At 36.0% G+C, this 16,410-nt stretch overlaps 1 protein-coding gene across 1 annotated transcript; it reads right to left on the minus strand.

The window, feature by feature from the left end:
- Nucleotides 1-1,225: 1,225 nt before the first annotated feature.
- On the minus strand, nt 1,226-16,385 carry NDC80 (NDC80 kinetochore complex component; the record flags this gene model as incomplete). The annotated part of the gene is made up of 16 exons (XM_082480061.1): nt 1,226-1,433; nt 1,802-1,904; nt 2,439-2,569; nt 4,003-4,095; nt 4,862-4,951; nt 5,199-5,351; nt 6,561-6,766; nt 7,049-7,193; nt 8,557-8,663; nt 9,805-9,898; nt 11,151-11,240; nt 12,094-12,196; nt 14,589-14,761; nt 14,889-15,012; nt 15,741-15,827; nt 16,285-16,385. The coding sequence occupies 16 exons, from the start codon at nt 16,383-16,385 to the stop codon at nt 1,311-1,313; spliced, it is 1,923 nt and encodes a 640-aa protein (XP_082336187.1). The 3' UTR covers nt 1,226-1,310.
- Nucleotides 16,386-16,410: the final 25 nt, after the last annotated feature.

Below are 16,410 nucleotides of genomic sequence, written 5' to 3' on the forward strand. Positions count from 1 at the left end.
GCTGCTAAAACAGCTTTTGAACAGACTGCAAAGTTGTTTTTATCATTGTATATTTCAATCAGTGATATTTATCACTGAACTCTTAAAGATACTCAAATACTTCAACACTTTTCTTACGAAATACCATGATAAACTAAACTATCCAAGACATAAATGCTGATTTTTTTTTTTTTTTTAACACAAAGGCATATACAGTGTAGATAAGAAGATACTACTTCCACATAGCACTGAACAAAGAAAAGCATATGTTACATTTTCTTCAATGCATTTAGACTGGAGCTCCCCATACGCTAATTTTACTGGTACTTTCCTGAGGAGAGAAAAAGAAAAATCAAACAGAGTCTGTCCTACTGGTCTAACAAGAAGAATGCAGGCTCATTTTAGACCATTTTGATGAATCCAACATTAGCCACATCTACAACTGATGACCTATACCTCTAGAATTCATGTTGTCCTACTTAGAGCTTTCTCTGGTATACATATTCAAGAAGTACAGTGAGGTTTCATCTGGGACCATGAGCAATTAGAGATGAAACTTTGTTTTCAAACTGACTATCTTTCTTTGTCTAGACTATTTACAAGACTACTGTATAACTACTACCGATCTTTTCAAAGAGGTTTTTGTTAAATAAATAATCTTAATCTTGTAAGAGGGGTCTCCGGGCAGTTTCATAGATGACTGAACAAGTAGGAAACTGAAAGACATTTACAGTTGGTTTGCTACTAAAAGAAAGGCTGGGGGAAGGATGTGTACTGTCATGCATGTGTGCTAAATACATATGCATATTATGACATGCACAAACAATACTCCAGAAAGTAAAGTGTAACTCTCTTCTCAGTTAGCAATCTTACAAGTTTACAAAACCCACTAGTTATTTTTAAGTAGCAGTCTTTCATGTTGTCAGCACCCTTTGCATTTGTGCTGTCACTTGCGGTTCCACCTTTAAATCAACTCTGGCTTGTTCTTTTAACAGGTTAACTGTACTCTTGTCTTACTAATGTTCTTAGAAGAGCACAAATGGTTTGATTATAAAGAAAAAATGAAATTAAGTTGCCCCACAGTTGTCTTGTTCGTAATCATGTGTAATATATTGCAAGGAAGAAGTGTAAGCAAAGCCTTTTTTAAGAAAATGAAAATATATTGTTTAATTCTTTAATGTATTTGTGTCAATAGAACAAAGGAAGTTCATAAATATTTCCTTACACTTAAAACCAGTTTCACGGCTAAACACAGGAAATACCCATACTTTTAGAAGGCACCATACCAGAGCTTCAGAAACGCAAAATTTTCATCTTCACCTTTTTGGTAATTACAGATTTTCAGCCTTCTTTTTATAACTGTCTAGAATTCTGGTCAAGATTGACAATAGATCTTCAGACATGAATTCTTCATAGTCTCTGTCAATTTTCACATTCTGTTCATCAAGATATTTCTAGAAAAGAGTTACAGAAAATTTATTAGAACTATCATGGTCTCTATTGTACTGGTTCTGCTAAAGCATTTTAAGCAGTCATTGCACAGGTTAAGCGATGATTTCAGTTAAACATTTCTCTGAAATACGTCTGCCAGAAGCAGATTAAACCTGGCAGGATGTTACTGCTGAAATTTAATAATAAATTCTGATTATTTATACCAAAGGTTTTGTCAACAAATTTATTTAACTAGTATCCACAGACTGAGTGCAGCAACCCTAAATAGCTGATACTTTATTGGAAAGAGTAAGTTCTAATTCCCATACGTTTCACTGCAGTTGCAAATGTCTCTAGAAAGATTTAATTTTGAATATAAAATTTTGCTTACCTCTATAGATACTACATGAGTAGCAATCACTTCTAAAAGACGATTCAAGTTATCACCAGCTTTCCTGCTCTCTTCTGTTGTTGTTTGCATAACAACTTGATATCTAAAATATAGACACTCAAAGTCATGTCTGTAATTATAAAATTCCTGACATTTAAAACAATCCCTTTACCAAGTCTGACATATCATCATGTTTACCCATATTTTTTTCTATTAGTATTAACTTGCCCCACATTAGATTTGTATATTAATACTCAACTTCGAAGAAAAAGGACTGCATTGTGCTAACCAGTAAGAAACAAGGTATCTTAGAGTCAGAATAGTCTTTCCAGACTTTAGGTTGTAAAATGTAGTTGTCACATAAGTTTGGAAACAAATTAATTTCCTTATGACGACCATATATATGAAAAAAGTTACATGGAAAACAGGAGTTCTGATAAAGTAGATAAATATTCTAGCAAAATATTAAGTGTCAAGGAGAAACATTTTTCAATTGTGAATTTGTGGAATTAATATACTGAGATGGATATATGCTCACCAAAGAATTTTACGTTAGGATTCAAGAAGATGTCTTTATCCTTAAAACACAGAAAAAAACAAAATACACTACACAAACAATTTAAGTTATGGGCCTTACTGTCGTTGAAGATCATGCAGTTCATTTGTGGCTTCACTGAGACCTTCATTGATACCACTCTCAAGTAATTGTTTATGCTTCTCTAACAATTCCAGTTCATTTGCACATTTTTGCTCTTCCTCTTCTGCCTCCTGTAAACATAAGGAAAGAGGGAAAAAAAATAAATTGCAGAACTCAGGAATAATTAGGATTTTTTTTTCCCTCCTTTATATTACCTGATTACGTCCTGATACTTGAATTCAGAATTCACCCAAGTAACTCAAAACTCAGAACTAAAAAAACCTCAAGGACTTCCTCCCCCCAAACCTAAAGCTTCAGGTCTTTTCTGTATTGTCTTCCACCCAAAACCAACCTAACCTTCCCTTTATTTCTCTAATCTTATTTCAAGGTCTGTGTTGCAGCTATTTTCCCTTAAGTTCATCTTAAAAAGTGTTATTTACATACATGAAATAACTTAGAAATGGAACATCTTAAACAACTGTTCCTAGGTTAAAAAAATAAAATCACATTTGAGTAAGAAAATTGCTTTTCCCTTTTGTGTCTGAAAGATAAGTACAAAATGTAAGTAATCATCTCTCCAAGAAGAATTACATTGTTGACACTATACTTAGCACAATTAAATGTACAAAACCAAACTAGATTCCACTATCAACTAAACATGTAATTTTGGTAAATTACTGAAACATCATCCTTCAAAAATGATTTTAATACTGAAGTGTTATGTATAGCATTTTAAAAATTATATGAGGAATTACATGACTATATCTTCTTATAACCATCCAGTTGCAACTGAGTGTTTTTTGAGGTCACCTTAAGAAAAAAGCATATGCAACAGCATATATCAAAAGCTAAATTTCAGGTGTTTTTGAAAGCAATAAATTAAATTAGTTGTCTTCAGCCACCTAAGCAGGTATTGGCAATGAAATAACCCTGTTTTGTTGTTATAACACAGAAGTTTGGATTTGAAAGAGCAGGTATGTTAAACACTAGCTCAGTTCAAAAACCCATTTTTCTCCTGGACACTGCAGCCCCACCAGCGCCATGCTGTTGGGAGGTACTGAAGCAGCCACTTAGTTGTTAACTGAGAGGGCTATGTTTTGTTGCTAAACTTGAAGGATAGGAAAAGGATAGGGACTGCTCCCCCACTGGGGAAGAAAAACCAAGAAAGAAACAATTTTATATCATTAAAACATTTAACACGCTTTTAGTCAAATAATGTTTTCCTTAGTTTTTAACGTGATTTACTAAATACTGTAAGTGTATTTATTGTATACAAACTGAATAGACAGGGCAGATACTGTTAACTCTGCATTTATTACTAGATATAATAGCTTATGATTTACAGGATCTGCCAAAGTATGATGACAGATTGTCTTATGAGAAAATGAATACTGACTCACTTAATGCAGCACTCAAATATTTCTGAAAAGAATGAAAGAATCCTGCAAGAGGAATGGAAGGAGGCAAGGGCAGAGGTCCAAACAAATAAAAATGCAAACCAAAAAACTTAGGTATAAATAAGTGGATTAAGGATAAACTGCCATCAACCTATAAGAAGTTCTACCTTAAGCTTCTGATGGTAAAGATCATCCAGCTTTTCAGCTTCTTCTTTCAGCATTTTCACACTGCTTTTCTTTTCCACTACCATTACATTCACCTAGAATGGAAACATGACCAAGAAAATAAAATTCAAAAAGAATTCCAACCTATAAATCCATGCCATCACAAACAACACCTGGTAGCCTAGAAATATTTAAAACTAGGCCAGGCTGGGATGGCATTAACTTTCTTCATAGTGGCCTGTATGGTACTTTGTTTTGGATAAGTGGCTAAAACAGTATTGGTAACACCCCAATATTTTGGCTATTGCTGAGTAGCGCTTGCACAGCATTCAAGGCTTTCTCTCCCTCCCATGCCCCCTCAGTGAGTACGGTAGGGGCGGGCAAGAGGATGGAAAAGTGCATACCCAGGACAGCTGACTAAAACTGGCTAAAACAATATTCCATACCATATACTGTCAAGCTTAGCAATAAAAACTGAGGTAGGGGAAGAAGAATGGGGAAATAAAATTCTCCTTCTTCCAATCCATCCTGAACCCAATATTGCTAAAAATGTTCCTGATGACAACTTGTCAGTGATGGTAAGCCACACAACAGACTGGAATGGGCAACTTATTAAAAACAAGTCTTTCCAATGTTTATGGTCAAATATATGTAAGCCACATAATCGTTAATGAAGGGGATGCACATTGCTTCAGCCAACAGGAGACCCTAATTCTCACACAAAAAACCCCCAACAACCACCTCAATCCAACAAACGGACCCAAACAAAACCAACCCACCACACCACACTTCACCCATGCAAAATGTCAAATGAGACCAGCAGATAACATTCTTAGGCTTAATCTTCATTAACCAACACACCTGTTCCAAAGTATCTTCCAAAGTCATTTTCCTTTGAGTAGCTTTCCTAATTTCTTCCTCAGTCTGGTTTATGATCTCCATAAGGGGAGCCTGTAATACACATACAAGAAGATCTGGCTAATGCAATTTGTGTATCTTCTCCATCTCCTGTTTTTATTTAGGCTGCTGTACCCTCCAATACCAAATTTCATTCTTATACTATAGTATCATTATGGCAATGCATCACACAAGGCTTTCAATGAAGTTTCACGGAGAGGTTAAGACCTTTCCAATATTTCCAAAGAAACACATTTTTTTGTGAGTGGCAACAGAAGCATTCAGTGTTGACTCTACTTACCTTGATCTGAGTTCTGTATTTGACTAGGCAATTTGGTCCTGCCTCAGGATTAAACTGAATCTCAAAGTCGTGGCCTTTGGAATTCTCAGCACTTACTGGAATTAATTTCAGCTTTCGAGCCAGTTTATGATACTCTGCCAGTTGCATTTCGATCTGTTTAGAGGAGAAAAGGGCAAAAATTGTAGAAGAAATACAAGTGAAAAACTTGACAAAAGGTATTCATATATTACTTCACACAGATTTCTGAGTCGCTCTGTACTAACACGATTCCGAGTCTGCCACAGAATGCAAGAGCTGTATGTATTGACAGTCCAGCAGTTTGCATTCTTTTGATTAAGTGCTGTTTTATGATTCTTTCAAAATTTGCTCTGCAAGGTTTCTCAGTGGGTATGGGTGAGACTGAATGGTTTCACCTGTGGTTTTCCCTACTCATCTCCCATATTTTTTCTTGCCTCAATTTTTTGAGGATTAGTTGATAGGGAAATAAAAATGTCCTTGGAAAGATTACAAATAACTAACACAACGATCAGTCATTGTGTTGATATGCCTTCTTTCGTTGGTTTTGACAGGAAATGCCACAGTTTGTTCTTACGATGTGTGGCTAACTTGAGTATAACTCTAGATAAAGCTTATTAAATGCTCTGTTTTCTGATTAATGAGTGCCATTTATATGCAAACACCAAACAACACGAGTATTTTTTCCAGTTTTATGTGCTTCATACTTGCACAGTATCAGGAATTTAATACCAAGTGCTTGATAAAGCATAACCCTGCCAAATGCAAAACATGTTTGAAACTTTTTTTAGTTCTCCATCTAGCAAAGCTTTTAAATCCAACCACTTACAGGACCACATCTTTTCATTCTGTTTGAGGGAGCGAATTGAATTTGGCCCTTAAAATGTATTAGAACTTACACATAAGGGACAATCTGGCCCTAAATGCATGCAATGATATTAATTCAAAGCACTAGTTTTGTATTACTTCCTTGCTACAAAATCTTAACATTAGCCTGAAACTGCTTGTGTTAGCAAAGCAATTTCAAACTAACGTTATCAAAGCTCTTGATGCTCTAACAGTGAGAGCTGACAGTGGTGCATATTCCAACTATGTCCCTTATGATGCAGAAAAAAAAAGAGAATAATACATTGCTGTTATGCTCAAAATGGAAAAGGGGAAAAAAAAAAAGAGAAACATTTTTCAGAGATTGTAAACAGAAGCCATTCTTGTCACTTTAGCCTGTTAAGACATATCTGTGGTGTTAGATTATTCAGGAAAGAAGTCAGCAATAGTCCAAGTGCCAAGTTTAAGTTTGCATGATGAAAACTGATAGCCACTTCTCAGCACAGCAGGGTTTTCACATACCGCCTCTTTATTCCTAGCATATTTTAGCTCTTCATTCCACAGCTGATGTTCTTCTGCTTCCACTTCCTTAGTCAGCTTGTTAATGGTTTGCTGCAACTCGTTTCTCTCATGATTTATTCTCTCAATGTCCGCAACTGAGTACTTTTGGTTATCAAAGATGTGCTGGAGCCGGGCATTCTCCTGCTTCATTGCTTCTACTTCCATTTCTAAGTTCACAAAACATTTATGAAATAGATGTAAAATACCAGCCTATATTGTTAAACCTAATCTCTCTGTATTTTTATGAGTAAATAATATCTGCATTTCATTACTCTGGTGTACAAACAGCTATCAGCCAAAAAATCTCTTTATTAGCAATGCATTTTGGAAAGTTTATTTGTAGCGTCACCATACACTAAATATCTCATTCTGTCCTGAAGCTGAGAATTACAGTTCTTTTAAACCTATTTCTAGCTTCGCTCTCCCACTTGCGACCAAGACCACCTTACCTGCTGTCTCAACTTCCTCATTAACACCTTCCATTTTTTGATCAAGGATGGATATATGAGATTCCAGATTAGCCAAATAAGCCTGGTACTTCTGTACATCTGCTTGAAGAGATGATTTCAGGTTCCGTAGTGTTACTCTACGATCCTAGTAAATGGATGGAAAGAACAACCACTATAATATTAATCTAAACAATTTTACTTTCCAGACAAGACAATAGAGTAGTTGGTCAACTTCAATAGTATAAATATAAAATTAAAGAACTTTAATAAATGTTTATATCTGTGACAGCCAAATCAAGTTAAGCATTTTAAAATTATCATAGAACTGCAGGTCCTGGCGTGTTGCCTATAATCATCAAATTGTCTAGGTTGGAAGGGACCTTGAAGATCATCAAGTCAAGCCATCACCCTAACACTGCCAAAACCACCACTAAACCATATCCCTAAGAACCATATCTACCTGTCTTTTAAATACTTTCACGGATGGTAACTCAACCACTTCCGTGGGCAGCCTTTCCAATGCTTAACAACCCTTTCTGTGAAGAAATTTTTCCTAATATCCAATGTAAAACTCTCCTGGCGTAACTTGAGGCCATTTCCTCTTGTCCTATCGCTTGTTAATAGTGAGAAAAGGTTGACCCCCACCTTTCTACAACCTCCTTTCAGGTAGTTGTAGAGAGCAATAAGGTATCCCCTGAGTGTTCTATTCTCCAGGCTAAACAACCCCAGTTCCCTCAGCTGCTCCTCATAAGACTTGTTCTCTAGACCCCTAAGAAGCTTCATTGCCCTTCTCTGGACATGTTCCAGCACCTCTCTATGTCTTTCAAAAAAGGTTGAAAAGATCATTTGCACCTCAATTCTTGTATTTCAGCATTTAGTCTTTGATTTGCATAAGGCACTGCATTAAGGAAGTTCTTGCTACAGGTAATTCACAATTTAAGTATAATAATACACAAAGGGCAGATAAAACTAAGGGCAAGGAAAGCTGAGAATAGAAGCAGTACTTTTCACACAGTAGGCAGGAGGCTCAATTTGCCGGCTGCAGAGCGACTAAACCATTTTTTAAACTCATGACGTATTAAAAGCAGAATCCATCTTTTTTAACAAAATATTTTCCCTAAAATATATTGTTACTACTGAATCCCATGCTCTCATCCCCTAAGAAGTTCTCATACCAATACTTTTGGAAAAAATAGTATGGAAGTTCAGAAAAAAGAAGCAGTTCAAGTATTCTATTAATATTTCAGTCAATACAAGATCTCATTACCTGAAAATATCTGCAGAGTATCTAACAAATAGCGACTAAAGACTCCACAGTAACTGCCTTGTACAATAATGGTATAGGAGTCTGTAATAACTTGGACTAATTAAAATCTCATGGACCACTAAAAATAATTTTCCATTTGTTGTAATGCATCATCAGTATCTTTGTTTAATAATGACAATAATGGTCAATAATAGAAAATTCAACTCTACCATATAAACAAGCATAGACACAATTTACTAACCGGCTCGCTTTCCTTTTCTTTTTCTAGTCTTGCAATCTCTTCATGAAGCCTTTTGTTGTCAGCTACTAAACCTTCTATCTGGAATTCATCTATATTAAATAAATCCTCTGGGGGAGAGAAAAAAAAAAAGGGGGGGGGGGGGGGGAACGAGTAGTGGGGGTTACAAATTAATCTCACTGAATATCATCACCTAACCTGAATGTCTCTGCTTTGGCTTCAGCCCAGTAAATAGCCATTGTCTGGACAATTATTTTAAACTAAAAAAAAAAACTGAACCACCACCAAAACCCAACCAACAAACCCATCAAAAAAAACTTTCATAACAAAGCAAATAGGTAAAACCTCCAAAGTAAACAAAGAAAGATACTAGGTTTTTACTCCTCATGTCATAAAAGAGCTGAAAATCAGTCCTGTGAGTAAGAGTTTCCAAACTCTAATACAGCCCACACTGTAGGATAGTGGTTGTTAGGTAAGTTTAATCGGTTCCAGCTTCACAAAGTAGTCTGATTTGTATACTCCTTTTTCATCCACATACTTCCTTGCCTCTTTACTTCCCTCAGTCTTTGCCAAACAATGGCAGGATTACTTTTTCCTACTAATATCTAGTAACAATCTGGTAGCTCATGTTTCCTCTCCAACTGATGGCTCTAGCTTGCAACAGAAGTGTCCTTAGTCTGACTTTTCATAGGAGTGCACAGAAATCAAGAACTATTTTTCTTCCTTGTTCTCATATTCTGTTTGTATTTCTGTAGGTGATGAAATGAATGAGTCAAAAAATATTTTCCAACTCCCTGAAGACAAACATAGGTGCACGCTGAATCATATTGGGAACATTCACAACAGAGTTTGGAACTCTTGCAGATTGTTTTCAGAGCTTTTAAAAGCTGAACTTTCTCATCAGATGTGCATCCGCTGGTAATATTTTTCTTTTTTTAATTGCTCACTTTGTCAGACAGAAACAGGAGTCATCTGCATAGATGGAATTTGCATCTAAGAACTGTATACTTACTTTTCTGTCACAGAGCCATTGAAAACAATAAGATTACGCAGAGACAACTGACAGCAGAGCATGACCTGTCTTGTCTGTACTAGTAACAGTGCATAAAAAAGTGGTTTAAATCAAAGTACTTGGGAATTTCAGGTTCCCTTACCTCAGATCACTTTCACTTGTAAAATGAGCAAAACTGGTGCTAGAAGAAAAGAAACCAGTAACACAACTAAATACTTCATTAAAACATGAAAACTTACTTAATTTTGACCGCACTTCCGCATCCAATTCTTCAAAAGTATCACCCCCTTTCATGAAGTGCTCATAGCACTTCACAGTGTAGTCCATGAAAAGCTGAAAACAATTTAAAAAGTTTTCATTTCAACAACTCTAAGGGCTGTAAAATATCTAGATAGTGTAAATCTACTCAACCAATGAAATTAAACGGACGCCAAAAGTATCTTTCACTGGTTTGACTGTAGTTCTGTAAAAAATCAACTTTTTTTCCTCTCTTTAAACATAGAATGTCAACAGATTCTATCCAGGCATAAGGAGGCATCTAGAATTCACATTAAGAAAGGTCTGGAAATACTTGATACATTTTTCTGGCATACCTAACAAGCATAGTAGGTGTAATATTTAAGAATTTATTATCTTGAAGTATGTGATCCTCTCAGGCTAGTTTATGGAAACTGCAAGTCTGTTTAACAGACCTCTTTGGTAAATATCACCACTATACTTTATGTGTGGAGATGTCAGAGAATTGATCTAGAATTAAAGAAAGGCTACCCCAAAAATTTACTGGAGACTTTAAATTACAGATCTTTCAGAAGCAATTACACCAGTATTGTAAATTTTGTTTCAACATAAATGCATAACTATCAGTGTATGAGCACACAATTAGTTTAAAAGCATTTTTACTTCTCAGGTTTGTAACCTTAGTCCAAAATTCTGATTTAATATGATTTTTGCAATTTTCTAATTAAATGTTCTGGCACATCATACATCCCCTTCCAAAGATCTGCTGTGAGTTTATACTGAGTTAAATCTGAATAGTACTAGTAATCTATGATAAATTAGAAAGAAGGCAAGCTGCTGGATTTTTAAGTGCCTGAATTACATTGCCACCCTATTTTGTGGCTAGGAAGTTAAACATGACCAATTTTTAAATGGTAAGTGAAGTAGATATTGGCAGGGTCCACCCCATTTATAATTAAGTCACTATCTTTACGCTGTACTGCTGTTAACCGTAGAAGACTAGCGTGCTAAAGAGAAATATACCTGAGACCCTACTAAGACAAACAGACATGATAATGAGTCCCTTTCTCCATAAAGAACAGAAACAGTAGCAACTCAGAGAATAAGGCATTTCAATTTAATACCCAGTCTTCACCAATAGACTGGCCATGATGCCTGCTTCGGAAGCTAGTTATTCAGGCTTTTTATGTAATGCTACTAAACTTACTAGAAAATTCTGTGAATATAAAACTGAGCAGAATATATAAATATGGTAAAAATTGTTCTGTCGTATATTTAAATTGTGTTGTTACAGCATATGGCAAAATTCAGTTGAACAATTCTGATAATAATTTACTTTTTATGGTACCTTATTATGTACAATTCCATCATCCGTCTCTCCTCCCCAGCTCTGTCCATCATCAAATGATGGTGCATTTTCCCTCATGGCAGCATATAACTAAAAGGCACAGGTGTACATAAAAAGAGCAAGTGTGAAGATTCCCATTAGTTTTCATATAGTTTAATGTTCATGATAAGAAGCAGAGTAACATTGGATTAGGAATTCAGCAAGCAGGGTGTAATGGTGCTGCTTCAGAATGTGACCAATCACATCAGGGTAATGAGCCCACATTTAGTTGACTAAAAGCACTGACAAAGAGCATTAACTGGACATTCTACACTGCCAAATTCCCTTTCTAAGCCAAATGTATCTTTTCAGCATAAAGGATGGGATTTTCATGTGTGCCCAATTCAGCAGTGGTGAACTTCTGTCACAGATTCCAAATTTTGCTCAGATGTGAGCTGGCAGCAACGGAGACTTACCACTATTAAAAAAAAAAAAAAAAACACAACGCAGAAAACAAACAAAACAACCCCCACCCAAACACAACCTCCCCACTTTATACAACAATCACAGGACACTTGAATAATTCCAATTGAAAATTCCATCCTTAGACTTCAAATTTAGGAGAAGATGGCAGATGTAACAAGAAGCTCTGCACTGAAGATACATGATTATACTCATCAACTTTTCATATTTTTATGTATGTATGTATACATACATACTTTCTCATACACAAATTTATCCAGTGCACATGGTGAAAAAAATTATCATAATATAACATTAAAAGCTCAGTTTAAAAGTTACTAAACGTAAGGCTATGGGCTAGCTCCCAGATGCCAGGTAAGAACAGCCACCTTTTTCTTTATATAAACATCACAGAGATTTTTAGCATTTAGGAGATCTGTATTAAAACTAACATTCCAGCCTGAAAAGTGGAAATATTTGGCTTAAAAAAGACAAATGCTACCTTGACACAATCAATTAACCACACCAAAGCTGTCACGATCTGAGGCCATGTGTGTGGTGCTCCCACTGTGTACATGGAGCTTTTTGACAAAGGAAAGGGGTACCTACAAGGCAAAAGAAAATACATTTTTAATAGCTATGGCAGAGTAATGAAAACAAACCAGCACATTTTTATAGGTAGATCAAGGCACAGAAGAAAGAACAAACTCAATTATACTTTATACTGTACATCACAGCAGATAAGCTGCTTTCTTACAGCACTATTTTATTCAATTATCATGCATTTATCATTTTGTGATTCATAGGATATCTCAAGCTGGAAGGGGCCCATAAGGATTGAGTCCAATTCCCTGCTTCTTGCAGGACTACCTAAAACTAAACCATATGACTAAGAGCGTCATCCAGACACTCCTTGAAGTCTGACAGGCTTGGTGCCATGACCACTTCCCTGGGGAGCCTGTTCCAGTGACTGATCAGTGAAGAACCTTTTCCTAATGTCCAATCTGAACTTCCCCTGACAAAGCTTCATTACATTTCCTTATGTCCTATTGCTGGTCACCAGTGAGAGGAGATAAGTGCCTCCACTGCCCTCCTTAAGGAAGTTGCAGACTGTGATGAGGTCACCCCTCAGCCTTCTCTCCAGCTGAACAAACCAAGTACCTCAGCTGCTCCTCATAAGTCTTGCCCTCTAGACCTTTCACCATCTTGGTTGCCCTCCTCTGCACACACTCTAATAGTTCAATGTCCTTCTTATATTGAGGCATCCAAAACTGTACACAGTACTCAACGTGGGGCTGCACCAGTGCAGTGCAGAGTGGGACAATCACCTCCCTCACCTGGCTAGCTATTGAAAAAATGATTGAAGAAATGGATGTTTTTTTGCATATACAAAGATTAGGAACAATTAAGGCCACATACAAAAAAGTGCAAACTATTCTTTCATACACTCTTTAGCCTCTTCCTGTTCAGCTTAGTATGTTGCCTTGTTCTTAGTAGTATTCAGATCTGTCTTTCCCCTTCTGAAGCTACTATGGGAAGAAAGATGGGCACTGCAGCACTATGGAAAAAGGAGCGGGTGCCCTGTGAGTGTGAGGTGATTCATGATGAGACAAAGACCTCAAAGAAAAGGCAACAAACACAAAGGAGGGAGTAATAGTCCAATGGATGATGTTTAGACTTCCAAACTAGATGTGCAAGCCTGAAGGATTTCCTAACACATGAAAACTGATACACAGGAGTTCTATTCTTTGAGGGCAAGATTCTTGCTTCCTGGATCAAGTGCACTTTGAAAACAGAAAAGCAACTGACAATCAGCTTAATGTCAGGCAATTACAGAAAATTTCAGAACAGCTGCATATCAAAGTATTAATATTATCTATAAACAAGGAACACACAAAAGCTATACTGCAAATTACAGACATTGTCTCAAAATCTTCTACAGATCAAGGGACACATACGTGCAGATTTTATTCCATCTTTAGACTGACAACAGCACAAATTTTTTTTTAAGAATGTAGGACAAGAAGCTACTGATAAACTGGCAGTTCTAAATAAGCGCTCAAGAGCTATTCAACCTAAGAATTTTTAAAAATTAATTATTTAGGTCCATTTTCTAACTTTTGAAAGACAACAAAGTGATTCCTCAAAATAAGTCTTTTTATCCAGGATTACACTCTTGGTGCAGCAGAGTAAAGCCTCTTGAAAGCAACTTCCTTTTCAACATTTCAGCAAGGTCAGCAGTTTCAAATGTTATAGGTTAAAACAAAAACTTTATTAAAATACTGAGAAGCAAACAGAAGAGACTTATACCTACATCTAAGGAACCCTGGTGCTTTTACACCATTATGGGCTCAAATCTACAGAAGAAAATACACTTCACTTTTTTTTTTTAATGAGATTGAAAATTCACCATTATCAAGAGGCAGAGGATTTTCTTTCTTGGAAAGTGTTGGTGCATTAATGATTCCAAACACTAACAGAACAAGATTAGAAATAAAACTCTCAGCTACTTAGTGTTTTTTTTCACCTCAGTGGTAATTTTTGTTATTTCACCCCTTGCTTTGAAAGCAGAATGACAGAAATTACAGGAAGATGATTTTTAACTAAATGAAGCAGATCCAACATTCTGAAATTGTTTTTTAATTCTTGGATTTTAACGGAGTGAACCAGAAGAGTGTAAAAAAAGTTTGTGTCTATCTTTCAAAGTTTAATACAAATAAAGATAATTAATTAATTTTACATTACAAAGCAAGCTTCCACAAGCCTACAGTTCTGCAAGCTCAAATAGAAAATGCATAGCTGAGTCCGAGAACCAGAGAGTAAACTTAAAGCTAAACAAAAGTGCAACAAAATAAATCACAACATTGCAGTTTCAGAGTCTCATTTGAATGAAGAAGCCTATCCGTTCTCCCCAGCTATCATGCAGAATTCTTAGCTTTTAAATTTCTAGCTGTACGCTATCTATTTAGCACAACAGATTAACAATAATGATCTTACCCAAGCTCTTTAAAAACTCTGGGAATTTCCTCTTCAAATTTTGAGTCAGGCAGCTCATAAGAAGGGCAGAGAAATCCATAGATAAAAGTGAAGATTTTTAAAAAGTCCTTAACCGATGGAGACTGTAGGGATTTCATGGAAACATTATGGGCATAACCATTCTCAACAAGAAACTGAGAAAAAGAAACACGGCATATTAGTCACTAAATAAAATCCAAAGTTGAAACCATGAAAAATAAGTATTTTTGGGGATGTCTTTTATGCCTAATAATGAACATTTAGAGTAAGTTAATAAATTACCTCACAAAGCTGCTTGATACATTGTTGGATAAATGCCTTGTCATGAAGTGGCCTGGGATCCTTGATCTTTTCTGTACCAAACACACCATACTGACTGTTACGTGAACCTCCAGCCCCACTAGTTCTAAGGACAAAAAAATAAATACAGTTCTTGTGACAGTACATATAAAAAAGAACTCTCTTAATGTTTAAATCATTACCATTGCTATTTTTAGGTTTCTTTTGCATTTGTTTTTTAGGATGATTGGAACAACATCAGCCTGGAAACCATGATGCACCCATACAACTGAGGGATAACTAAATCCTAGATAAATATTTTCTTCAGTTCATTGAAAGAAATAAAGTTTTACAGAACAGAAAAATAACCTGAAGATCAAGAGACAAAATGATGTAGGTGACTGAAAATAAAGACTAAAATATTTAAGGAATATTCAAAAGGAATATATCCCTGCAATAGTGGGGTCCTATGAAGTAAGATACCTGAAAGGCACCAGAACACAGAAAGCCATGAACTAAGCTGAAAGATTATAGAATTTTGGAAGGTTTGCATCTTAGAAGAAACTAAAGCAGTGTGTACTGGAGATAACTTTCTTCCTTAAAAAGGCAAATGTATTGAGGAGCTCTTAAGGTCTGCAGTGCATATCATTCCCAAGAGGAAGAAGAGCTCTCAAAGCAATTCCTCAAAGCATTAGTGTTTAGCGATCAAAGAATGGAGGAAGGCAGATCTAAAAGTCTGCTGGCCTCAGACCCATTATTCCCTACAATGAAAATCTGTTAGAGAGAAAAATTAGAAAACAATGTAGGACTGTTATTCTTTTAACTTACAGCACAGACATCTAAAGCTATCAATACCTCTTCCCAAAAAAGCTGACTTTTCTTTCTGAAGTTCCAGGTGTAGGTTTGCTCATGCTCAGCTTCCCAAACGTACCTCTGTCCTTCCTGAGGGATAGGGAGAAGGATTCAAGTGACTATTTTTACCATTTCATCTTTTGCTCATGTAAGAAAACTATAAACACATGCATATAAGCCTAAGCATCTTCAGCATAGCAGCATCTTAGAAAAATCAACTGATTTTAATGCATTATTTGTCCATTATCAAAACTACTTCTGCAAGAATATTTATAAGTATTTTATACATACACATGCAACCAGCCACCTCCTAAGAAATATGTAAGAATAAATGTTACAATTTGAAATGTCACAGCTATACAAATAGATTAAAGAAAGTTTCTTGCAGAACTAGAGTACTTGTGCAAATATTCTTGGCTGCAGGGAGTTTTCTTCTCACTGCTCCCTTTTTTTTTTTTTTCTAGTTGCTACTCACAGACAGTACAGTAAATCTCTTCAGAGTTAGTTTTATACACCTATTCTTAGCAAGATGATCAGCAACACTTACATCTGAGGTGTTTGAAGACCCATCTTGTTGCTGTCCTGCACTCTCAGTGCCATCATGGATTGCCGACCACTGCTTCCGGTAGTACTTGAGCTTCGTCTCATTGTGACTAAACTGTAAATCACAACC

The sequence above is a fragment of the Vanellus vanellus genome (assembly GCF_965231255.1).
Source record: "Vanellus vanellus genome assembly, chromosome: 2".
In the NCBI taxonomy this organism is placed as follows: Eukaryota; Metazoa; Chordata; class Aves; order Charadriiformes; family Charadriidae; genus Vanellus; species Vanellus vanellus.